The sequence below is a fragment of the Acanthochromis polyacanthus genome, chromosome 24 (genome assembly GCF_021347895.1).
Source record: "Acanthochromis polyacanthus isolate Apoly-LR-REF ecotype Palm Island chromosome 24, KAUST_Apoly_ChrSc, whole genome shotgun sequence".
NCBI lineage: Eukaryota > Metazoa > Chordata > Actinopteri > Pomacentridae > Acanthochromis > Acanthochromis polyacanthus.
Window position 1 is genome coordinate 5,732,162 of NC_067136.1, and position 25,103 is coordinate 5,757,264.

General features: G+C 44.1%; 3 protein-coding genes across 4 annotated transcripts; 1 reads left to right on the forward strand and 2 right to left on the reverse strand.

Moving 5' to 3' along the window:
• The first annotated feature begins 1,367 nt into the window (after window positions 1–1,367).
• On the forward strand, window positions 1,368–25,002 carry LOC127532661 (ataxin-2 homolog). Its single transcript, XM_051944619.1, has 4 exons — window positions 1,368–1,528; window positions 22,612–22,748; window positions 22,836–24,766; window positions 24,806–25,002. Exons 1-3 carry the CDS (start codon window positions 1,383–1,385, stop codon window positions 23,726–23,728), a joined length of 1,176 nt encoding a protein of 391 aa, XP_051800579.1. The 5' UTR covers window positions 1,368–1,382; the 3' UTR covers window positions 23,729–24,766; window positions 24,806–25,002.
• On the reverse strand, window positions 10,511–13,613 carry LOC127532658 (E3 SUMO-protein ligase ZBED1-like). Its single transcript, XM_051944611.1, has 3 exons — window positions 12,279–13,613; window positions 11,002–11,621; window positions 10,511–10,912 (listed from the first exon to the last, which is right to left on the reverse strand). Exons 1-3 carry the CDS (start codon window positions 13,129–13,131, stop codon window positions 10,511–10,513), a joined length of 1,875 nt encoding a protein of 624 aa, XP_051800571.1. The 5' UTR covers window positions 13,132–13,613.
• On the reverse strand, window positions 13,692–16,888 carry LOC127532659 (E3 SUMO-protein ligase ZBED1-like). Of its 2 annotated transcripts, XM_051944612.1 has the most exons (3): window positions 16,106–16,888; window positions 15,630–15,888; window positions 13,692–15,221 (listed from the first exon to the last, which is right to left on the reverse strand). In XM_051944612.1, exons 1-3 carry the CDS (start codon window positions 16,291–16,293, stop codon window positions 13,803–13,805), a joined length of 1,866 nt encoding a protein of 621 aa, XP_051800572.1. In that variant the 5' UTR covers window positions 16,294–16,888; the 3' UTR covers window positions 13,692–13,802. The 2 variants fall into 2 exon arrangements, with proteins under 2 accessions (XP_051800572.1, XP_051800573.1); XM_051944613.1 differs by lacking the exon at window positions 16,106–16,888 and having other exon boundaries at window positions 15,630–15,922.
• Window positions 25,003–25,103: the final 101 nt, after the last annotated feature.

Consider the following 25,103-nt stretch of genomic DNA (forward strand, 5'->3'; position numbering starts at 1 on the left):
TTAGCCTCTAATCAGGAAAACATTGAGACGTTTTCATTTTCCAACATTGCAGCAGCAGCTCTTAGTGTATGAACATATTAGAACTTTATTTTTAACAAAGTCTACAGATGATGAGGCATTGATGGTTCAATAGTATCAGAATATGAGTCTTAGCATGAATTGTTCTGATATGAAATAGTTGAATACGGCACAATAAAATGTAAATTAATTTAACAAGTCAAAGCTCTAATTACAGTCCATGCTAGAATGTATTTCTACACAACAAAACACTGTAAGAAAGTGATGTTATTACCACTTTATTTTATTTTGTTGGACTTGTAAAAGTGTAATTGTATGAAATCAGTCCTCCACTACTAGTTCACATTTATATATTGAACATTCTAATGATTTCTGGTGTCTGAGGACTCTAACTGGTGGATTTCATTCTCCTCTGTGTGAAACTGAAGGAAACATTTTATTTAATCTGTGAAACACAAACGAGCATCAACTTGTTGGATGAAGTTGATGAAATATTTTCCTGCCAAAAATGTTCCAGTTGTTCAGTTCAGAGTGTGGGATTCTGGGAAATGTAGTGTTTGTCTGCATTCAGCCAGAAACAGGAACAGATAGACAGCCTTAAAGAAATGCTGTAGTTCTACAGCTGTGGTCCAGAACGACCCGCTCAGCAGCTAACCCTGATTGATGTGGTCCTCAGAGCTTCCTGTTCTCATGCTGGTAATGTGTTTAGAAGGTTTAGAAGGTGTAGGACCACCAGGTGGTTCTGTCTGATGTCTCTGGACCACCAGGCGGTTCTGTGTGATGTCTCTGGACCACCAGGCGGTTCTGTTTGACATGTCTCTGGACCACCAGGTGGTTCTGTCTGACGTGTCTCTGGACCACCAGGCGGTTCTGTCTGACATGTCTCTGGACCACCAGGCGGTTCTGTCTGACGTGTCTCTGGACCACCAGGCGGTTCTGTCTGACGTGTCTCTGGACCACCAGGCGGTTCTGTCTGATGTCTCTGGACCACCAGGCGGTTCTGTCTGATGTCTCTGGACCACCAGGCGGTTCTGTCTGACGTGTCTCTGGACCACCAGGCGGTTCTGTCTGATGTCTCTGGACCACCAGGCGGTTCTGTCTGACGTGTCTCTGGACCACCAGGAGGTTCTGTCTGACCTGTCTCTGGACCATCAGGCGGTTCTGTCTGACGTGTCTCTGGACCACCAGGCGGTTCTGTCTGACGTGTCTCTGGACCACCAGGCGGTTCTGTCTGATGTCTCTGGACCACCAGGCGGTTCTGTCTGACGTGTCTCTGGACCACCAGGAGGTTCTGTCTGACCTGTCTCTGGACCATCAGGCGGTTCTGTCTGACGTGTCTCTGGACCACCAGGCGGTTCTGTCTGATGTCTCTGGACCACCAGGCGGTTCTGTCTGACGTGTCTCTGGACCACCAGGCGGTTCTGTCTGACGTGTCTGGACCACCAGGAGGTTCTGTCAGACGTCTCTGGACCACCAGGCGGTTCTGTCTGACGTGTCTCTGGACCACCAGGTGGTTCTGTCTGACGTGTCTGGACCACCAGGCGGTTCTGTCTGACGTGTCTCTGGACCACCAGGCGGTTCTGTCTGATGTCTCTGGACCACCAGGCGGTTCTGTCTGATGTCTCTGGACCACCAGGCGGTTCTGTCTGACGTGTCTCTGGACCACCAGGCGGTTCTGTCTGATGTCTCTGGACCACCAGGCGGTTCTGTCTGATGTCTCTGGACCACCAGGCGGTTCTGTCTGACGTGTCTCTGGACCACCAGGCGGTTCTGTCTGACGTGTCTCTGGACCACCAGGCGGTTCTGTCAAACGTGTCTCTGGACCACCAGGTGGTTCTGTCTGATGTCTCTGGACCACCAGGCGGTTCTGTCTGACGTGTCTCTGGACCACCAGGCGGTTCTGTCTGATGTCTCTGGACCACCAGGCGGTTCTGTCTGACGTGTCTCTGGACCACCAGGCGGTTCTGTCTGACATGTCTCTGGACCACCAGGCGGTTCTGTCTGATGTCTCTGGACCACCAGGTGGTTCTGTCTGACCTGTCTCTGGACCACCAGGCGGTTCTGTCTGATGTCTCTGGACCACCAGGCGGTTCTGTCTGATGTGTCTCTGGACCACCAGGTGGTTCTGTCTGATGTCTCTGGACCACCAGGTGGTTCTGTCTGACATGTCTCTGGACCACCAGGTGGTTCTGTCTGACCTGACTCTGGACCACCAGGCGGTTCTGTCTGACCTGACTCTGGACCACCAGGTGGTTCTGTCTGATGTCTCTGGACCACCAGGCGGTTCTGTCTGATGTGTCTCTGGACCACCAGGCGATTCTGTCTGATGTCTCTGGACCACCAGGTGGTTCTGTCTGACCTGTCTCTGGACCACCAGGCGGTTCTGTCTGATGTCTCTGGACCACCAGGCGGTTCTGTCTGATGTCTCTTGACCACCAGGCGGTTCTGTCTGATGTCTCTTGACCACCAGGCGGTTCTGTCTGACGTGTCTCTGGACCACCAGGCGGTTCTGTCTGACGTGTCTCTGGACCACCAGGCGGTTCTGCCTGATGTCTCTGGACCACCAGGCGGTTCTGTCTGACATGTCTCTGGACCACCAGGCGGTTCTGTCTGGCGTGTCTCTGGACCACCAGGCGGTTCTGTCTGATGTCTCTGGACCACCAGGCGGTTCTGTCTGACATGTCTCTGGACCACCAGGCGGTTCTGTCTGACGTGTCTCTGGACCACCAGGCGGTTCTGTCTGACCTGACTCTGGACCACCAGGCGGTTCTGTCTGATGTCTCTGGACCACCAGGTGGTTCTGTCTGACCTGTCTCTGGACCACCAGGCGGTTCTGTCTGATGTCTCTGGACCACCAGGCGGTTCTGTCTGATGTGTCTCTGGACCACCAGGCGATTCTGTCTGACGTGTCTCTGGACCACCAGGCGGTTCTGTCTGACCTGACTCTGGACCACCAGGCGGTTCTGTCTGATGTCTCTGGACCACCAGGCGGTTCTGTCTGATGTGTCTCTGGACCACCAGGTGGTTCTGTCTGATGTCTCTGGACCACCAGGTGGTTCTGTCTGACATGTCTCTGGACCACCAGGTGGTTCTGTCTGACCTGACTCTGGACCACCAGGCGGTTCTGTCTGATGTGTCTCTGGACCACCAGGCGGGTCTGTCTGATGTCTCTGGACCACCAGGCGGTTCTGTCTGATGTCTCTGGACCACCAGGTGGTTCTGTCTGATGTCTCTGGACCACCAGGCGGTTCTGTCTGATGTCTCTGGACCACCAGGCGGTTCTGTCTGACGTGTCTCTGGACCACCAGGTGGTTCTGTCTGACCTGACTCTGGACCACCAAGCGGTTCTGTCTGATGTGTCTCTGGACCACCAGGCGGTTCTGTCTGATGTCTCTGGACCACCAGGCGGTTCTGTCTGATGTGTCTCTGGACCACCAGGTGGTTCTGTCTGACGTGTCTCTGGACCACCAGGCGGTTCTGTCAAACGTGTCTCTGGACCACCAGGTGGTTCTGTCTGATGTCTCTGGACCACCAGGCGGTTCTGTCTGATGTCTCTGGACCACCAGGCGGTTCTGTCTGATGTCTCTGGACCACCAGGCGGTTCTGTCAAACGTGTCTCTGGACCACCAGGTGGTTCTGTCTGATGTCTCTGGACCACCAGGCGGTTCTGTCTGATGTCTCTGGACCACCAGGCGGTTCTGTCTGATGTCTCTGGACCACCAGGCGGTTCTGTCTGACATGTCTCTGGACCACCAGGCGGTTCTGTCTGATGTCTCTGGACCACCAGGTGGTTCTGTCTGACCTGTCTCTGGACCACCAGATGGTTCTGTCTGACATGTCTCTGGACCACCAGGCGGTTTTGTCTGATGTCTCTGGACCACCAGGTGGTTCTGTCTGACCTGTCTCTGGACCACCAGGCGGTTCTGTCTGATGTCTCTGGACCACCAGGCGGTTCTGTCTGATGTGTCTCTGGACCACCAGGCGGTTCTGTCTGATGTCTCTGGACCACCAGGTGGTTCTGTCTGACCTGTCTCTGGACCACCAGGCGGTTCTGTCTGATGTCTCTGGACCACCAGGCGGTTCTGTCTGATGTCTCTGGACCACCAGGCGGTTCTGTCTGATGTCTCTGGACCACCAGGTGGTTCTGTCTGACATGTCTCTGGACCACCAGGTGGTTCTGTCTGACCTGACTCTGGACCACCAGGCGGTTCTGTCTGACGTGTCTCTTGACCACCAGGCGGGTCTGTCTGATGTCTCTGGACCACCAGGCGGTTCTGTCTGACGTGTCTCTGGACCACCAGGCGGTTCTGTCTGACATGTCTCTGGACCACCAGGCGGTTCTGTCTGACGTGTCTCTGGACCACCAGGCGGTTCTGTCTGACCTGACTCTGGACCACCAGGCGGTTCTGTCTGATGTCTCTGGACCACCAGGTGGTTCTGTCTGACCTGTCTCTGGACCACCAGGCGGTTCTGTCTGATGTCTCTGGACCACCAGGCGGTTCTGTCTGATGTGTCTCTGGACCACCAGGCGATTCTGTCTGATGTCTCTGGACCACCAGGTGGTTCTGTCTGACCTGTCTCTGGACCACCAGGCGGTTCTGTCTGATGTCTCTGGACCACCAGGCGGTTCTGTCTGATGTCTCTGGACCACCAGGTGGTTCTGTCTGACCTGACTCTGGACCACCAGGCGGTTCTGTCTGACGTGTCTCTTGACCACCAGGCGGGTCTGTCTGATGTCTCTGGACCACCAGGCGGTTCTGTCTGACGTGTGTCTGGACCACCAGGTGGTTCTGTCTGACGTGTCTGGACCACCAAGCGGTTCTGTCTGACGTCTCTGGACCACCAGGCGGTTCTGTCTGATGTCTCTGGACCACCAGGCGGTTCTGTCTGACGTGTCTCTGGACCACCAGGCGGTTCTGTCTGACGTTTCTCTGGACCACCAGGCGGTTCTGTCTGACGTGTCTGGACCACCAGGCGGTTCTGTCTGACGTGTCTCTGGACCACCAGGCGGTTCTGTCTGACGTGTCTCTGGACCACCAGGCGGTTCTGTCTGATGTCTCTGGACCACCAGGCGGTTCTGTCTGACATGTCTCTGGACCACCAGGCGGTTCTGTCTGGCGTGTCTCTGGACCACCAGGTGGTTCTGTCTGACGTGTCTCTGGACCACCAGGTGGTTCTGTCTGACGTGTCTCTGGACCACCAGGCGGTTCTGTCTGACGTGTCTCTGGACCACCAGGCAGTTCTGTCTGACGTGTCTCTGGACCACCAGGCGGTTCTGTCTGATGTCTCTGGACCACCAGGCGGTTCTGTCTGGCGTGTCTCTGGACCACCAGGCGGTTTGTTTGTTTATTAAGAACCCCAATAGCCTCTGACACAACTCAGAGGCTATTCTTCCTGGGGTCTTTCTCATATTCATTACAAACAATGCACTTTTTATTATATATATATATATATATATACATATATACACACACACACACACACACACACACACACACCTCTACATCCTTCTACACACCTATCATACAATTTAACAACAAGCTACCAAGAGCTCAATGAGAAAATCTGAAGATGAGAAACCAAAATTCAAAAACATAGCTGCAGATGGGAGAGCTTCCGGGTCGTTGATGGAGTAGGTGCGTGGAGAACAAGCTCCGGCAGACATTGAACATTTTTTCGCCAACAAACTCCATATAAAGTACAGTTTTTTTTTGTCTGTTACTTACTCGAAAACGATTTTTTTATCTCTACCTGAAGCCGGGAACATTCAAAATATCTACTGCAGCCATTGCTAATGGCACGGCTAGTGCTAGCTTGACCATCGAGGCCATATCCGCCTTACTTCAAAAACACCGTGAAGACTTGTCTGCTGAGTTTAAATTATCACTCACCGGGATTGAGGCTAAACTAGACCAGGCAAAACTTGTCACGGATGACCATGACCAGCGAATTTCCTCCCTCGAGCTATCCGCAGATGATCTTAGCCAGCGGGTCTTGGATTTGGAGGCGACCTGCTCCTTTCTCCGTGAGGAAAACACCAAGCTTAAGATGAAAGTCACTGACCAGGAGAACAGAAGCAGAGGCTCAAATCTACGAATTATTGGCTTAGCTGAGTCCACTGAAAGCGGTCGCCCCACTGAGTTTTTCGCTCAGCTTCTCCAAAATGTAGTCGGAAAAGACATTTTACCGAGCCTACCTGAGATTGACAGAGCGCATCGTACGCTGACTCTGAAGCCGGGTCCAGGGCAGCGTCCGCGGCCAGTCCTTCTTTGCCTTCACTGATACCAAATGAAGGAGCTCATTATCCGGGAAGCCCGCCGTAGAGGGAAATTTGACTTCCATGGCCAGCAGATTCGTATTGTGGAGGATTACAGCGCAGAGGTGATGAGTCAACGTGTGCAATATAGAGACGTGATGACTGATCTCTACAAAAGGGGCTTTAAACCTGCCTTGCTTTACCCGGCTCGTCTCCGTCTGACGCTGCCCAGCGGAACCAAGAGGTGGATGGAATCTGCTGACGCTGGACGAAAGTTCCTCAATGACAACCCTGCACGCCAATCTGCCTCGTCGTGAACGAACTGACAGCCGCTAACTTGTCTGCTATTCCACTCTGGATGTTAACGATATTACAGGTGATATACACTGTTTATTTCTTTAACTTTTTTGACATAAATAATCCAAATGGCCCATTACATTGCATTGTAATTCGGACTTTTGTTGGGACGATATTGTTTGTTGGTTTTCTATAATTCCCTAGTGTACAGTGTCAATACTATAAATAAGGGGTTACTATTGCTACTTATTAAAATTATGCCGGAGCTTTGTACTTTGTTTGGTGAGTTTATGTTGTGCCTGGAAGAGAGTCTGAGGAGTTGTTTCTTTTTTCAGAGCTTGCTGCTTTTTTTGTTTGTTTGTTTTTTGTTTTTCATTTTTACTTAGTCGCAGCTATCTTGGTTTGGGAGGGTAGGTGGGGGTCGCCACTGCTACATGCAGCTTTTTTAGTAAAGTGCTGGACATTTTATTTGTTCCAGTCCTACTATCACATTAATTAATCTAACTTTAAACACATTCCTTTATCTATGCTGAATAATGACTAGCCTTAATTTTGTGAGCTGGAATGTGAAAGGATTGAATCATCCTGTTAAACGCAAAAAAGTATTCTCTCATTTCAAACATCTTAAAGCCAAAATTGCTTTTCTACAAGAAACACACATTCGTAATTCTGATTCAAGTAGACTGTTGAATTGGTCTGGGCAGTGTTTCAATTCTTCATTTCAAGCCAAATCTAGAGGGGTTTCGATTCTTATTGACCAATCTATTCAATTTGAACCACAGGACGTAATATCAGATAACTATGGTCGATATGTAATTGTCTCAGGGAACCTATACAATATGCTTGTGGTCCTGGTTAACGTGTATGCACCAAATGTGGATGATGCCAATTTTTTTAATCAATTGTTTTCACTATTACCTGACTTGAATATCTATCATCTCATATTGGGGGGTGACCTTAATTGTTGGTTGGATTCGTTGATGGACAGGTCCTCAAACAGCCGCAGCACAGCAAATAGGTCTGCCAATGTAATCAATGGCTTTCTTAATGATTTTGGTGCATGTGATATTTGGCGCTTTTTGCATCCAAATGTCAGAGTTTTCCTTTTTTTCGCCAGTGCACCATACATACTCCAGGATTGACTATTTCTTCCTTAATAACCAACTCTTATCTTTTGCTGCTACTTGTGAATATCAGCCAATTGTTATATCTGACCATGCGCCTTTATCGCTCTCCCTTTCACTTCCTGGCCTTCCTCCTGAATGTAGGCAATGGTGTTTGAATTCAACTTTGCTATCGGATGTAGAGTTTGTTAAATTTATTGAGAATGAGATAGCTTTTTTTATTGATACTAATGCGAACCCAGATATCTCTTATCTCACCTTATGGGATACACTTAAAGCTTACCTTCGTGGACAGATCATTGCTTATACTGTCCGAATGAAACGCAAATCAGTTCAAGAACAAAACAATCTAATCCAGGAAATAGGACAATTAGACAAACAATATGCTCAGAATAAATCATCTGATTTATATAAAAAGAGACTCGAGCTGAAGACTAGGTTTGATTTGCTTACTACTTATCGTGCTGAACAGCTGCTTTTACGAAACAAAACCAGATTCTATACCTACGGAGACAAGTCTAATAAACTATTAGCCAATCAACTTAAAGGTTTTAGGTCCAAACAGGCTATTCTGAGGATACAACTGAGTAATGGTGAGACTACAACTGACCCTCAAAAAATTAATATGGCCTTTAAAGAATTTTATACACAACTTTACACTTCAGAGTCCAGTGCAACATCAACGATGATTGATGGCTTCCTTGATAACCTTAACATTCCCAAGCTTTCTACTGATTTTGCTAAAAAGCTGGAGGAGCCAATTTCTCTTTCTGAAATTGCTGAGGCTATAATGTCAATGCAATCAAACAAGTGTCCTGGCCCCGACGGCTTCCCTTCAGAATTTTTTAAGAAATTTTCCCAGAGTCTTTCACCGTTACTTTGCTCTGTTTTTTCAGAATCCTGCAAATTGGGCCGACTGCCACAGTCTTTTGCTGAGGCATGCATTACTCTTCTTGCTAGGAAAGATAAAGACCCAACCAGCTGTGCCTCATATAGGCCTATATCCCTACTAAACACAGATGCAAAGATTCTGGCAAAAGTGCTGGCTCGCAGACTGGAAAACATTCTTCCTTCTATTATATCAAAAGACCAAACTGGATTTATTAAAAATAGGCAATCATATTTCAATGTTAGGCGACTCTTCGACATCCTCTACACTCCTCGGGAGGACAGGCCAGAATGTGTTCTGTCCATCGATGCAGAGAAAGCATTTGACCGTGTTGAATGGCCATACCTATTTGCTGTGCTTAACAAATTTGGTTTTGGACCCTCCTTTTGCTTGTGGATCAAATTGTTGTACTCTCACCCCACTGCCATGATCCGTACCAACTCCCAACGGTCAGTGCCTTTTAATTTACATCGTGGGACCCGTCAAGGGTGTCCCCTAAGTCCTATGCTCTTCAATTTAGCTATAGAACCTCTTGCTATTGCCCTTCGTACTTTGAGTAGTCTGTCTGGTATTTGGAGAGGGGGCGTGGAACACAGGGTCTCTCTCTACACGGATGACCTTCTGCTCTATGTTTCCGACCCATCTAAATCCCTTCCTGCTGCTTTAACAATTTTAAATCAATTTGGTATACTCTCAGGTTATAAATTAAATGTTAGCAAGAGTGAGCTTTTTCCAATAAATGAAAAAGCGAAGGCTTTGGATCTTTCTCACCTAAATTTTAAGGTTGAACATTATAAATTGTCATATCTTGGAGTTACAGTCACCAAGAGGTATAAGGACCTGTTTAAAGAAAATTTTGCTGTTCTTTTAGACCAGACCAAAAAACTGACGTCACAATGGTCGCCCTTATCAATGTCTTTAGTAGGTCGTGTGAATTCTGTCAAAATGGTCATTCTCCCGAAATTCTTGTATCTCTTTCAAACATTGTCAGTCTTTATTCCAATTCGTTTTTTCCAACAGTTGGACTCAATCATAACTTCCTATCTGTGGAGAGGCAAGCGTCCACGTTTAAACAAAACACATCTCCAAAAGCCGAAATTTGCTGGGGGCCTTGCCTTACCAAATTTCTGTTTTTATTACTGGGCTGCCCATTTGAGATGTTTAGTTAACTGGTCCTTTTACTACGAACAGTCGGAACGCCCTGACTGGGTTACGTTGGAGCTTTCTTCAAACAGCCTTTTTCCTCTGGCTTGTATCGGCTCTGCCTTACCTTTACCTTCTGTTAATGTGTTTGATAATCCTGTGGTTAAACATTCTCTGAAAATCTGGGGACAATTTAGAAAACAGTTTGGCCTAAGCTGCTTTTCTACCTGGAATCCTATCCTAAACCATCTTTTTAAACCTTCCATCATGGATGCAGGTTTTCAGAGATGGCATCGGGAGTAGGGCTGAACGATTTTGACCAAATTCAAAATTGCGATTTTTAGCTACCAATATTGCGATATCGATTTTTCTTCGATTTTTCTTTTTTTTTTAACTGCACCAAAAATACCTTTTGTTGTATATAAAGCTACATAATAATAACAAAACTATCTTGTTTATACAAAGCCATTTTTATTAAATTCACTGAATGTGAAGCTTTGTGAACATTTGACTTTGTCAACAAAACAAAGTGCAGAGAGTGCATAGTGCAACAAACTCTCAAAACTCAAGTAAACTTTTCAGCTTGTAAGTTAGAGATAAAATAAAAATAATAAATAAAAGTATTCAAAGAAAAGATATCAGGTGCATCAAAATCAAATGCTTGCTAAAGGTAAATATTAAATACCTTTTAACATTTCTTTAAATTAAAATACTTGAGTACGAAACACTACTAAACAAACTTAAGTGCAACTGAACGAAACACCCTCCGCCAGGTTTTACTGTTCACAGGTTCTTAGCTAAGAAGACCAACATGTCCACGTTTGCTGGTTTAAGTGATGCTCGTGTGCAAGTGACAATGTTGCCCCCTGTGCTAAAAAGGCGCTCCGAAGCAGCACTAGTGGCAGGTATACACAAGTACTTGCGGGCCATTTTCGACAGGTGGGGAAAGTTAAATTTGTACTCTTTCCACCACTTAAGTGGATCGTCTTCTCCATCAATCAAGGGGGCAAGGAGGTAGCTGCAAAACTCGGCCTCCACAACATCTTCGGGCTGAACACTGACACTGGACACATCGGAGGCTGAAGCGCTGGACTTGAAGAGGCTGCCAATTGACTTCTTTCCTTTTGCCCCACTGGAATGTGCACTTTGTGGACCGTGGGCACTTTCGGTGCGAGATCTCTTCTCCTATCAAGTGAAGGATAAAAATAACAAAATATTTCAGTTTATACATGTTTCAACATAATATCATATTCAACCATACAATTTTGACTTACTTGTCTTAGTATATCCAGCATTTCTGTCTTCAGTCTGCTTTTAATGATGGGAATCTTGTCTGTGTTGGTGTACTTTGTTTTGAAACGAGGGTCTAAAAATGACGCCACATCCAAAAGTTCTTGAGTGATAGGGCAGCTGTATTTGTTTTCAAGGTATGTCTGGACTTTGGATTTAATTGACTTTGTTAACTCAGTATCCTCTGCATCGTCAGCAAGCACAGATGTGGCCAAGTGATGGAGAACAGGCTTGAGGTAGGAGATGCTGACGTACTCTTCTCCGGATAGAGCATCTGTGAACTCTAATAGTGGATGTAGTGCTTTGTGAATAGATTCAAGCACATCCATGTCTTGCCACGTTGGGATGAGAGTGCGTGCTGGTGTTCCTGATAAGACCTTTGATATGGCCTTGGCCTGTTCGAGGACTCTTTGGATCATCTTCTCTTTGGATCCCCATCGTGTTTGACATTCCACAATGAGACAGTGCTCAGGTAAGTTAAGCTGCCTCTGTGCTTCAGCCAAGGCTATTTTCTTTTTAGAGCTGTGTGAGAAATGCCCTACAAGCTTCCTACACAGTCCTGTGGCTCTTGACACCTTGTCATCTACTTCTTTAAGAGCGTTTTCTGAAAAACAAAGCCAAAAAATAATTAGTTGATAGTCACCATCACATCTTTTACAGCTTAAGCCAAGCAGCAGTTAATTTACACCATTAAATTTAGAAGTGGGTAGAGTAATGTTAGAAGAAGCTCAAGTAAAAGTGTTTAAAAAAAAAAAAAAAAGTATAGTAGTAATGAGTCACTTTGATTTTGAGGGTAAAAATTCTGAATAATATTTTAGATATGGCAAACAAAAACATACAGTAAAAATCATAATATTTTCAATGAAATCCTCCAAAAGCTCGAGGACAGATACTAGCATTATCCAATTAGAAGTTAAAAAGTATAAGAACAAACTTCAAAATGTTCATCTAATTGAGTAATTGTGACTTAATACTACCCACCTCTGATTATAGTTTCACATTTAAAGCCACCATGTAAATGAGAAACTAGTTGTTTATGTTGCTTGTGAAGGGTCTCAGTCGTACAGGAAGGACCCATCGTAAAAAGGGTTTCTTCAGTCGTCATCTGTACTTGTAAGTACAGATGACGACTGAAGAAACCCTTCTTACGAGTTATTTATGTTATAACAAATGACCCCATTCATTTATGTAGAATTATCAATATGTTTGTCAGATGTTTTTGTCTGTTTTTCCACCACACGTGAACAAAATACAAACTTACCAATGGCGAGGTGGAGTCTGTGTCCGAAGCATTGAAGCCTGGTCCACTCATTCAGCTCCGCAGCCTTCACCATATTTGACGCGTTGTCTGTGGTGATGCACACAAGTTTTTCTTCAGGTAGATTCCAACACGAAAGTCCCTCCCTCAGACTTGCTGCAATATTTTCGCCTGTATGGTCGTCTGGGAAGTAGGCAGTTTGAAGGCAGCGAGCTTTTATGTCAAAATCTTCAGTGATGAAATGGACCGTGAGACTTTGGTACGGCTCAGATGCACGACTTGTCCACAAGTCTGTTGTACCAGCGAAAAACCCAGCTGCTTGAATCTCCATCATGACTTCGTGCTTGCACTTTTTATATAGTTCAGGGATGGCAACCTGGCTGAAGTAAGTACGTGCGGGGATGCTGTATCGCTTGTCCAAAACATTGACCATCTTCATGAATCCAGATCCGCTGACACTGTTAAAAGGCAGCATGTCTTTAGCCAGGTACTCCGCTATTGCCTGTGTGATTTCTCTGTGTCTTTTTGATGTTCGCTCGTACGGGGTAACATTTTCAAACATCACTTTAAGTGAAGCTTGTTGAGGTGCTTTTGGTCTTGTTGGTATTTTTGCCATGCAGCCATCATATACGGTTTTGTGGTGGTTTTTTAGATGTTGGAAAAGATTTGTAGTGTTTCCTTTTGATGTTAAGACTTTCGCCCCACATGTTCTGCAAATTACCTCCGACTGTGCGTCGTCTTCTTTTTTAAATCCAAAATACTGCCAGATAATGGACGATCCTTTTCTCTTAGACTGCAAAGAAACAGTCTGTGCAGTGTTTCCATCGCTGTCTTCACTTTCCTGATCCTCACGCATTGTGGGGAAAGTTTGTTTGCTATAAGTTAGCTGCTAGCTGCTGCTTGCCTCCGCTTGCCTCTCGTCAAGGTGTGCTTCTTCTTTCCCTAACTCCGCCTGCTATACCAGGGGCGGGCGCACTATCGCCCCTAGCGGCCTTGGATATGAATGCACAGTAGGGCTGCCACAAACGATTATTTTGATAGTCGACTAGTCACCGATTATCTTATCGATTAGTCGACTAATCGGATGATACGTAAATTCAAAGTAAAACATACAACTTATCGCACCAGCATGAAGCTGCTCTTATATAACCATAATTAGCTTTCAGCTTGAAGTGTTTAAGATACATGCCAACTAAAAATAAAGACAATTAAGATAACAGTTCAATAAACCTTTAATAAAATATGCTTGTAGCAACAAACAGTTGTTTAACTGTGTAGCATAAAGTGCAAACACCTGAGTAAAATAAGGAAAAGGCACTTGCCTAAACAACACAAAAAAAAAACTTTATATTTTTTTTTAGGCCTTTTCTTTCCTTAATTTGTCTTTGGCATCAAACATAGCAAGAATGAGGTAGGCACTTGTAACTAAGGAATTATTAAAGTTTTGGTCTCACTGACTCAAATGTAACAAAAGTGCGTTTTGTGCTCAGTGCTCACAACAGTATTCAACTTTACTATACTGTTACTCTATATAATGCCAAACTGCACAAGGGTCTTGTTCATAGCCAGGAAAGTTAGCATTTCTACATGTCCTGAAGAAAGGCTTGCTCTCTTTTGAGAGCAGATGTTCCCTGCTGCAGAGAAAATCCGCTCCGATGGGGTGGAGGTTGCAGGGATGCACAGAAATGATTTGGCAAGCTTTGACATTGTGGGGAAACGCCCCTCATTTGCACTCCACCATTCCAGTGGATCCTCGTTTTTAGGAAGTGAAGCCTCTCCGAAGTACAGCCGAACTTCATTTATCACAACTTGGATCTTTCTGTCCTCCTCAGATTCTCCATCCTCATTTTCACTCAAACTGTCTGTGTCAGACTGAAGAAGGGTTTCCAGAGTACTCTTTCTACCTGAACCATGGGCCCTCTGCATTGGCCCTTTTGCATCCTGTGTCCCAGTCGTTTTTGCTTCTTTGACAGCAAGCACTTCAATACTCCCCTGCAGTCTGATGCCATCTTCAGGAGTCAAAAACTTCAGCTTTCTGTATCTCGGGTCCAGGGCAGCTGCAAGAAGAACTGGATTTTCTTTGTCTCCTGAGATAGTGCAAATACTCCCCCACCTCTGTGTTATCCCCTTTTCTGCACTGGAAATGAAGGATTTTCCTGAGTTTGTCTCAAATTGGCTTTGGTGTACAGCCCGTGTCAGCCCTTTGACCACCTGTGGAAGACCTGAAATGGTTGTGTACTGCTGTGCACTAAGGTAAACAGTAGCAGTCTCAAAAGGTGCCAACCCCTGCTTCAATTCTTCAAGCAGCTCCCACTGCTCTGGCTTCAGGTCGAAGTAGTGTTTCCCCCTTGGAGTTACTTCGGGATCTGACAGAGTGGCAGTGAGAGGCCAGCGCTGTTCAAGGAGTCTTTCAATCATGTGGAATGTACTGTTCCATCTTGTACTGACATCCTGGATCAGTGCATTTTGCTTAACATTCATTTGCTCCTGCTTCATCTTTAACTTTGTACTAGCCAGCTCGCTTCTCTTAAAGTGCTCCACAAGCTGCCTGGCAGCACCGAGTGCTCTGCTAATGGTGGTTTCTTTGAGAGCAGTGTTGACTACGAGCTGGAGTGTGTGTCCAGCACAGCGGATGGAGGCCCATCCATGTTTTTCTTCAAGCAGTCGCATTGCTGCCACCATATTGGAACCACTATCATGAACTACTGCTTTTATTTTGGTGGGCAAGATGTCAAACTTTGCTAAAACCTGTTCCATCCATGTCAATATATTTGCACCAGTATGCCTCTCCTCAAGAGGCATGGTGGAAAGGTTGAACATCTTCATTTTCCAGTCTTCACTCAGGAAATGGCAAGACACTCCAAGGTAAGCCTCTGTTGCACGACTGGTCCACACATCAGCAGTCAGCGTGAGGAAACTGTTGACGCCCCTGAGGGTCTCCTTTACCTTAAAGACATGATTTGAAAGAATAGTAAGCATTATGAAGAAAATTATACACAGTATTTGTTTTCATTATTAACAATATTTGTCAGCTTATGCATTAAGCTTTAAATTTATTTGCCAGTTCAATAATTCAGTTATCATATACAGTTAAGTAGGTTAAATAATAAATATTAAACATATAAGTCAAAGAAAACAAAAACAAAAAATTACATTGCATGCTTTAACCATTATGAATTCTTAAATTGCTATTGTGAGTGAGTGAGTGATCTAAGAGCTTTTAATTCTTATGTATTTGAATGGTGCTTGTTTATTAAATCATTTCTTTATTTTACTGTGCTATTATTGCAATATTGTTTTAATACATTCATGCCAGTCAATCAAATTGAAACTGAGAGAGAAAGAGAGACTGACCTTCTCAAAGGTTGCATGATATTTCTTCTCCATCAATGCGGTGAAGTGGGATCTGCCTGGTAGGTAGTTGTTGTGATAATCCGGGTTGAATTGTTTAATCATCTCCTTAAACCCTTCATCCTCCACCATCGACAGGGGTCTCATGTCCGTCACCAACATGTTCAGTATGGACTCAGTCAGAACATTTGCTTGCTGAGGTGTGCATGTAGCTAGCTTTGTAACAAATCCGTCCATTGAAGAAGAACGTACTTTTTTAGCACTGAAACATAACGTTAGAAAACATTAGCGTTACTACATTTCCTATTCAAACACATCACTGTCATAACGTTAGAGAAAGCACATGAAATATGTGTGCTAAGGGCGGCTAATGAAACAAATCGTCATCGCTACTGTTAACGTTTACAGCTTTATCAGTAAGTAGTAAGCTAGCTCTGTGTTTACGCTAATATTAGCAGCTAACTAGCCAGTTAACTTACCGAGACGACGGTCCCTCTTCATCGTTGTCACAAGCCAAAACGTGCTTCCTTTTCAGGTGCTCGTGCATCGCACTTGTGCTGCCGTGAAAGGAAAGCTCTGTCTTGCAGATATTGCATTGCACACTTTTGTCCTGTGTTTGCTTAAAATGCTCCCACACTTTAGAGTTCCGTTGCCGCCGGGTTGCCATGATACCATAGCCAGTCAGGTATAAATTTCCGGTGACATCGCGGCTGATCCCGATTACCCCTAGTGCGCATGTGTGTCAAGGACAGAAAGGCAGACGCGGCAGTGGAAGATGCCGCAGCAGTTTTGAGAGAAAAACAGTGATTTAAAAAAAGACGAAGCGTCGACTATTAAATTAGTTGTCGACGATTTTAATAGTCGACATAATCGTGACTAGTCGACTAATCGTGGCAGCCCTAATGCACAGGCATGATTAAAATGAATGGGTGCGAAACAACCAAACAAAGGCTCAAAATCGAGTAGCCACGCGATTTCAAAATCGCGTGACGTAATATCGCGATAAAATCGCAAATTAGATAAATCGTTCAGCCCTAATCGGGAGGGTATCACACGTTTCAAACACCTTCTCAAAGAAGGTTCCATATTATCTTTCTCAGAATTGAAGGAGAAATTTAAACTTCTAAAATCTGATTTTTTTCGTTTTCTTCAGATTCGACATTTTCTTGTGTCACAATTACCTGAATCCCCTGCCTCCTTACAAACAACAACACTTGATAATATTCTGTCATTAAAGCCATCCAAAGGCCTAATTTCTAAACTGTATAACATTATGTTAGAACTTAAAAGCCTAAACACAAACAAATTCCAAAGAGCTTGGTAAGATGATCTGGGTGTTACCATAACAGAAGATGTCTGGACTAGTGCGCTTAGACTGGTTCACTCATCTTCCTTCTGTGCTTGCCATCAATTAATTCAGTTTAAAATAATACACCGGGCACACATTTCCAAGGCCAAGCTGTCTTCTGTGTACCCTGAGGTCAGTCCTCTGTGTATCAGATGTAACCTAACAGAAGCTTCCCTGAGCCTCATGTTCTGGTCCTGTCCACATTTAAATAATTATTGGGGAGCCATCTTTAACACCCTTTCCCAGATCTTCAATATTAGATTGGAACCAAACCCTATAGCTGCCCTCTTTGGGGTGATTGAAAACCCAGTTCATCTTAATGCTACAAAAAAAACTCCCTTGCCTTTGCTTTGTTACTGGCACGCCGAGCAATTTTATTAAAGTGGAAAGATGGCTCCCCTCCTTCCCATGCACAGTGGCTACAAGATGTCATGTCTGGTTTAAAGTTAGAAAAAATAAGATGCTCACTGACACAAATTCCTGGCGCTTTTGAAGATATTTGGGATTTATTTATGCAGGCATTTCCAGCTCTGTGATTCACTCAATACTGTATAATGCAATCTTTCTATTGTTGTACTGGAGTTAATATATAGTTGAGCAGTGGTGGGATGGGTGGGAAGGGTGTTTTTGTTTTTTTGTTTTATTTATTTATTTATTTTCGTTCTGTTTTTTGTTGTTGTTTTTCTTTAATTATATTCTATTTTCAATTTTGTCTTTTTTATGTAAACTGAAGTACATATATACATGTCTTTTATTGTGATTCACACATTATATCTCTATCTTATGTTTATTTTTATTTATAAGAAGATTTTGTGAACAAATTTTTTTCTCCCTTTACAAATGTACATATAACTTCATTTGAAAATAATAAAAATATTTTGGATTAAAAAAACATAGCTGCATATTACAATGTTAACAATGACAAGTCATATTACATTCATTGTAAGTTCACTTTAGTATTTCTTTTGTGTCCATTATTGTGTAAACAGAAAAAGTTTCAATTTCTTTTGAAAGCAAATTTTGTTGTTCTCTGCAATAAGAAATCTGGGTAAAGCATTCCATGCAGTCATGGCTCGATAACTCACAGTTCGTTGATTTTGATTTGTTCTGCTCTGAGGCACTTGCTTGGTGTGTATTATAATTATGAATACCTGAAAAAAAAATTCTAATTTACAATGAATAATTTATGGCATTTTTGAAACAATAACATTTCTAATAAATGTTATTAAAAAGTACTTAAATCTGCATTTAACTGTCAGCCAGGTCAAGTTATTATGCATTGTTGTTACGTTAGCTCTATAAGGGCAACCTAACACAATCCGTGCTGCCCTATTTTCAGCTACTTGTAACTTGTGTAAATTATTTTCACTCGTATTAGACCAAATGACTGATGCATAGTCTAAATAGGACAGTACTAATGATTGAACTAGCTGTTTGTTCAACCACTGAGGAATGTGTTTTCTACAGTATTTAATGGTTCCCATACTTCTCCCCATTTTCTTTAATAAATGATTAACTTGACTGGTCCAGGACAATTTAGAATCTACTACTACACCTAATAATTTTGCTTCCTCTACTTGTTCTATTAATTTACTTCCTTGAATTAAGTGAAGCCTGGGTGCATTTCTCATATTGAATATAGAACCTATTGCCATGCATTTTGTTTTCCCAGTATTAATAATTAATTTATTATCTTGAATCCATTGTGTAATGGAAGCCATTTCATCATTTAAGATGCTATTCAGTTGACCTACAGTTTGTGCAGATGCATATACTGTTGTGTCATCTGCATAAATAGCCATGGTTGCATGTTGTAACACCAGCGAAAAATCATTGGTAAAAATAGAAAATAACAAAGGTCCCAGACAACTGCCCTGGGGCACACCACAGTCCATCAGTCCAAACTCAGAATAACTTCCATTAAAATAAACCTTATACTCTCGATCACAAAGATAACTTTCAACCCATTTCACAGCTGATGATGTAAATCCATACAATCTTAATTTATCTAATAAAATATTATGATCCAACAAATCAAAAGCCGCACTTAAATCTATAAATATTGTTCCAATTATCTTTTGATTATCGATTTCCTCAAGCCAGTGATCAGTAATCTGAGTAAGTGCAGTTGTCGTGGAGTGTCCTGCTCTATATGCGTGTTGATAAATTGTATTCAAATCATTGTCTAAAAAATATTTCTGAATTTGATCATATGCAACTTTTTCCAAAATTTTACTTAATGATGGTAACAAACTTATTGGTCTACTGTTTGGACCTGAAAGCGGCTCTTTATTATTTTTAATTAAAGGAATTATTTTTGCTGCCTTCCATTGGGACGGAAAAACACTTCTTTGCAGACTTATATTAATAATATGACTGACAGGTAAGGAAATATAATTTACCGCTAACTTCAGAAATTTTATGTCAATATTATCAATACCAGAAGGTTTGTCTTTACTTGCTAACAAAAGCTTCTTTATGTAATCCTCTGTGACCTCCTCAAAGGTAAAAGTATTGTCTTTATTTTGCATGATATTATTTTTTATTAAATCATATGAAATATTTACAGTTTGTCGAAACCCCAAAGTATTCCTAAGTGCTTGGATTTTATTTTTATAAAATGTACTCAAGTAATTGGCAATATCCCTTGGTTTAGTGAGATATGTTTCATCTCCCTCCAAGAAAGTCGGAGTAGTTCGCATTGTCTTCCTTCAGTTCATTTAATGTTCCCCATAGTTTTACACTATCCAACTTAGCCTCTTTAAGCTTTTTTTGATAGTACAGGCGCTTTTTAGATTTATTTAATTTGGTTACAAGATTTCGTAATGTACGATATTTATTCCACAATATCATTAAATTCACTTGCCTCCTTTTTTAATTTATCCCTTTGTTTCATTAAGTCTTTGAGTTCTTGATCCAGCCATGGAGCTGAGATGTTTCTCACTGCTTTTTTCCTCAAAGGAGCATGTTTATCAATCACTTGTGTTATTAAGTTGTCAAAGACCACCACCGCCTTACATGGATCTAATTCTTTTATTACCGCTGACCAATCTATGCCACTTATTTCTGTCACTAAATTATTTTCATTAAAATATTTAAGTGTCCTTCTACAAATACATTTTTGTCCTGGTTTAGGCACCTTTGTTTTCCGTATAACAGCAATTAAATTGTGATCACTACAACCAACAGGAATAGAGACCGCCTCAGAGCATAGCTCTGGTACATTTGTAGAAAGTGAATCAATAAGAGTTCTTGAAAAAGAACCATCAGTTTTTAAATTCACTCTCATAAATTCTTGGACAAGTTGGCTCATATTACAAGTATTAGAGAATGAAAGTAACTTATTTTTTAACGCACAACTTTTAGATTTCCAATCTACATTTAAATCACCTAAAAAACAGACTTTGCTTCCTGTATCACTCACTTTATCCAGCATTTCACATATCTGGTCAAAGTACATTATAGTAGCATCTGGTGGTCTGTAACAACATCCAATAATCACAGGCTTCAGATGAGATAACTGTAGTTGTAACCATAGAACTTCAACTCCTATTATCATAAGGTCTGTTCTCATTTTGACTGGGATATGATTTTGGACATAAGCTACACCGCCAGCATACAAATTTCTGTCTTATCTACAGATATCATAATCACCTGTACTTAATAAAGAGCTGTTTATTGATTAATCTAATTTTGTTTCTGATAAAACTAACACCTGCAAATTATAATTCTGTAATATATCCTGCATATCTTTCACTTTGTTTCTTAAGCTAAACACATTTAAATGAGCTATTTTAAATCCTCCTTTTTGCAGCAGTATTTTGTCTTTAACCATCTGGTTTTTGTTTTACAATAATTAAACCTTTATTTCCCCTTTGAGCTGTCATATGAACATAGATAACAAATAAGCTCTGACAAACACCGTTCACACACCCAGTCACACTCACATAAGTCTGTAATGAACCAAAAACATTTACTGAGCTACGCCTGCTCACAATTAAGATACATATTTTAATCTAAACATTGTGAACTTACATAGTAGAACTCTAACAAAAATATAGGCCTGCTTTTCTTAGTATTTTCTTAATAATAATTACTCTCTCTCTTTAAGTCATTAATACAAAAATTCATGTCATATTTATTCCGAAGGCCTCTGTGTCCATCTTTTCTTTCATAACTCATCCCTTTTATCCGATGTTCTTTGCCCCAGGTTCGATCACAGTTTTATAGTATATTTCAGCTTCATGGTTGTTTGTGAACTTTTTGGTCTCACCTCCAAAAGTCACTCTCAGTGTGGCTGGATGAATGATGCCATGCCTCACGTTAGCGCTCTTCAGTTTTTTCCTGGTATCCCAGAAGCTGGCTCATCTCTTGGCCATCTCTGTTGTCAAGTCAGGGAAGATCTTTAAGTTCATCCCTTGAATCAGTAAGGCACGCTCCTATTTTGCCACTTCCAGTATCTCCTCCTTCGTGGTAAACTTTCGCAGGCGCGTAATCATTGCTCTCCCTCCAGGTTTCCCCGACGGTCCGATTCGATGTGCCATTTCTACTTCAGGTTCCGATATCAGCTTGTCTTTGAATAACTCTTTTAGCAACATATTCATGTAGTTCGTCGGATCGCCTTTTTCGATGCCATCCGGCAGACCAAACACTCGCAGATTGTATTTGTGGCTGTGCATCTCGAGCCGCTCAGCCCTCTCTCTCAGCTCCACATTAGCTTTGCGCAGCGTCTGGCTCTCCGTCTCTAAGGTTGTAATCCGACTCTCGAGCTTTGACAAAGTTTCATCCACTTCTCCAAGCCTCCGCGTACAAGCAGAGATTTCGCCAGTGATGGTAGTAAGTGTTTTCATTACTATACTGATCTCTTATTACAGAGCGTATCAAGTCTGAGAGCTCGGTGTTATCTCGTGTACTTGCCATGCTGCTTGTTTGTTCCAACTGTTGTTCCACGTCCTTGTCGTTTGGTTTAGGCTGTTCTTTTACCTTTTTGGGCCTCATGACACAGTCAATCGTCTTTTATGTTAGGTCCACCAACTTTCAGGCACTTTTTGTTAAGTAAGCGTCACAATTTTGACAAAATATCGAAGCTTGGCGTTCTCACCGAGTGCTCAGCTGCCGCACATGCGCACTCGCTCAGGTTGTGAGTCGTGAAGAGCCTGTCTCTGGACCACCAGGCGGTTCTGTCTGACGTGGCTCGGTTCTGTCTGACTTGACTCTGGACCACCAGGTGGTTCTGTCTGATGTCTCTGGACCACCAGGCAGTTCAGTCTGACTTAGCTCGGTTCTGTCTGGCGTGTCTCTGGACCACCAGGTGGTTCTGTCTGACCTGACTCTGGACCACCAGGCGGTTCTGTCTGATGTCTCTGGACCACCAGGTGGTTCTGTCTGACCTGACTCTGGACCACCAGGTGGTTCTGTCTGACCTGACTCTGGACCACCAGGCGGTTCTGTCTGATGTCTCTGGACCACCAGGTGGTTCTGTCTGACCTGACTCTGGACCACCAGGTGGTTCTGTCTGACGTGTCTCTGGACCACCAGGTGGTTCTGTCTGACGTGTCTCTGGACCACCAGGCGGTTCTGTCTGACGTGTCTCTGGACCACCAGGCGGTTCTGTCTGACCTGACTCTGGACCATCAGGCGGTTCTGTCTGATGTGTCTCTGGACCACCAGGTTGTTCTGTCTGATGTGTCTCTTCCTGTTTCCAGGCCTGTCCAAGCCCAGACAGGGGACCTCCCTGGTTCCACCAAAGTCCAGACTGCAGACCCCCATCACAGGTGGGTTCTCCTGGGCTCGTATTGCCCTGCTGGTCCTGGTCCAGGTCCTGGTTCTTCGGTTCTCTCACCTGTCCCTCTGTCTTACAGGTCCTGTGGCCCCCAGGAAGGTCCAGCGCCGCCCCTGGTCTTCTGCAGAGAAGGAGGCGATCTGGAGGCAGCTGGCGGTCCACGTTCTGGTCAAGACGGTACCGGGGAAGGAGGTCTGTCAGCGCTGTCTGGACCTAGAGCCGGTCCTCAGGGGCCGACACTGGAAGGACATCAAGAACCAGGTCCACAACCAGATCCAGAGCCAGAAGAAGCAGCAGTTCCACGCCCAGATGGACCTGGAGGAGAACCAGGAGCACCAAGACCAGAACCAGAACCAGAAGAAACCCCAGTACCAACCTCAGATGGACCTACATGACCAGGACAACCCTCAGAACCATAAGAGACCACAGTACCAACCTCAGATGGACCCACGTGACCAGGACAACCCTCAGAACCAGAAGAGACCACAGTACCAGCTCCAGATGAACCACCAGGCCCAGGACAGCATCCAGAACCAGAAGAAGCTGGATGACCACGCCCACCTGGACCACCAGGACCACCTCCACGTCCACAAGAAGCAGCTGTGCCACAGCAGACTGGACCACCAGGACCACAGCCCGGTCCACAAGAAGCAGCTGTACCAGATGGACCAGCAGACCCTGCAGACGTTGGACCGGGACCCCTCCATCCTCACGGTGGCCCCTTACGGACCAGACGGACACCGAGGACCCGGACACCCGTTACTGGACCGGGAGCCCTCCATCAGCCCCTACCCCCTGCTGCACCGGGCCCCAGGACCCCACATGGACCAGCTGCTGTCCAGAACAGACTGGACCGAGGAGGCCCTGGCCCAGAACTACCCGCTCAGCAGACCGCTGGGTCGGAACCTGCTGCAGGACGTCCCTCCTGGAGGACCACCACCGGACCCACACTCTGGACACGTCCACTTCTGAGGAACCAAGGAGCGGTTCTGATGGACTTTACTGACTGACAAGGCCCGGTTCTGATGGACATTTATGACTGACAAGGAGCAGTTCTTTTTTTTTATTATTCTTTATTTTCAGAAAGTGGGATTCAATACAAACATGTTCAAGACAGATATTTTGAAATACCATCCACTTGGTTTTTTCCCCTTAGAAATACAAATGAACAGTTAGAACATACCAAAACAAAACAAAAACAAAAACAAAAAAAAAGAAAAAAGGGGGGAAGTGCACACATTAAGTCTATTGAAGTACACAGTCTATTTCAAAAAACAGTTTTTAAGAGCAGGTGATCTCGATAAAGTCTGGTTGTAATGGCTTTACAAATCTGACCATCTACTCATAAGTTTACAAAGGCTCTCTTGTTAAGACGTACAACAAATGAAGTGGCTTCCATCCTATAAATGTCGTTTACAATGTTTATCCATTGGGACAGCGTGGGGGGTCAGGAAGGAGCCAACATCGTGTGATTGCCTTTTTGGCTGCTACTATCAGAATTGAAAAATGATATTTATTCAGCTGTCTGCCATAATGTTACAATTTTCCAGAAATATAATAGAGAACTGTCGTGGTATCTTAATATTAAAATCTTAATTATGGCTTTATTAACATCAAGCCAGAAAGGCTTTATTTTGGGGCATTCCCAAAGTACGTGCCAATGTCCTGCCAACAAGGCCCGGTTCTGATGGACGTGTCCACATGAAGACAGTGAGGACAGACGGCCCTCTAACCGGACCCTGAGCTCACTGACTGTCAGAACTTCTGCTTTTATAAGGAGACGTGAGAACATGCTGAAGGAACAGGACCACCTGACCTGGTACTGCAGGTCGGCTCTGGTTCTGCTCCGAGGACCAGTTCCTGAACCAGCATGGGGGTTCTGCTCAGGAGGTGGAATAAATCCAGGTTCTGGTGTCAGAACTATGCAGAGCAGAGCCACAGTTTATTTACTGTCTGATCTGGCACAGTCCAAGGGAGGACAAACCAGAACCTCTGAGCTGGACCCTACAAGTTCTGACAGGTCCAGAATCTCTGAGCTGGACCCTCCAGGTAACGTGTGTTCAGTCTCAGTTCTGTGTGTTTCCATAACTTTAACAGTCGTACTCTTTAACCAGCCACGTTCAGTGTTATTGCTGTTGTCATGGTAACCGTCAGCTGTGTGTCCTGTCAGCTGTTCACCAGTAGATGGCAGCGTGTCCTCTGGAATGAACTGTTGAGGTTTTTAAGGGAATAAAAACGTTTTTACAGCCCTGAGTCTGAGTCTTTATATCACACACTGTCCTCTATGGACCAGGACCAGGACATGGACCTGGACCACCACAGTGGAGACCTGGTCCTGGTCCTGACA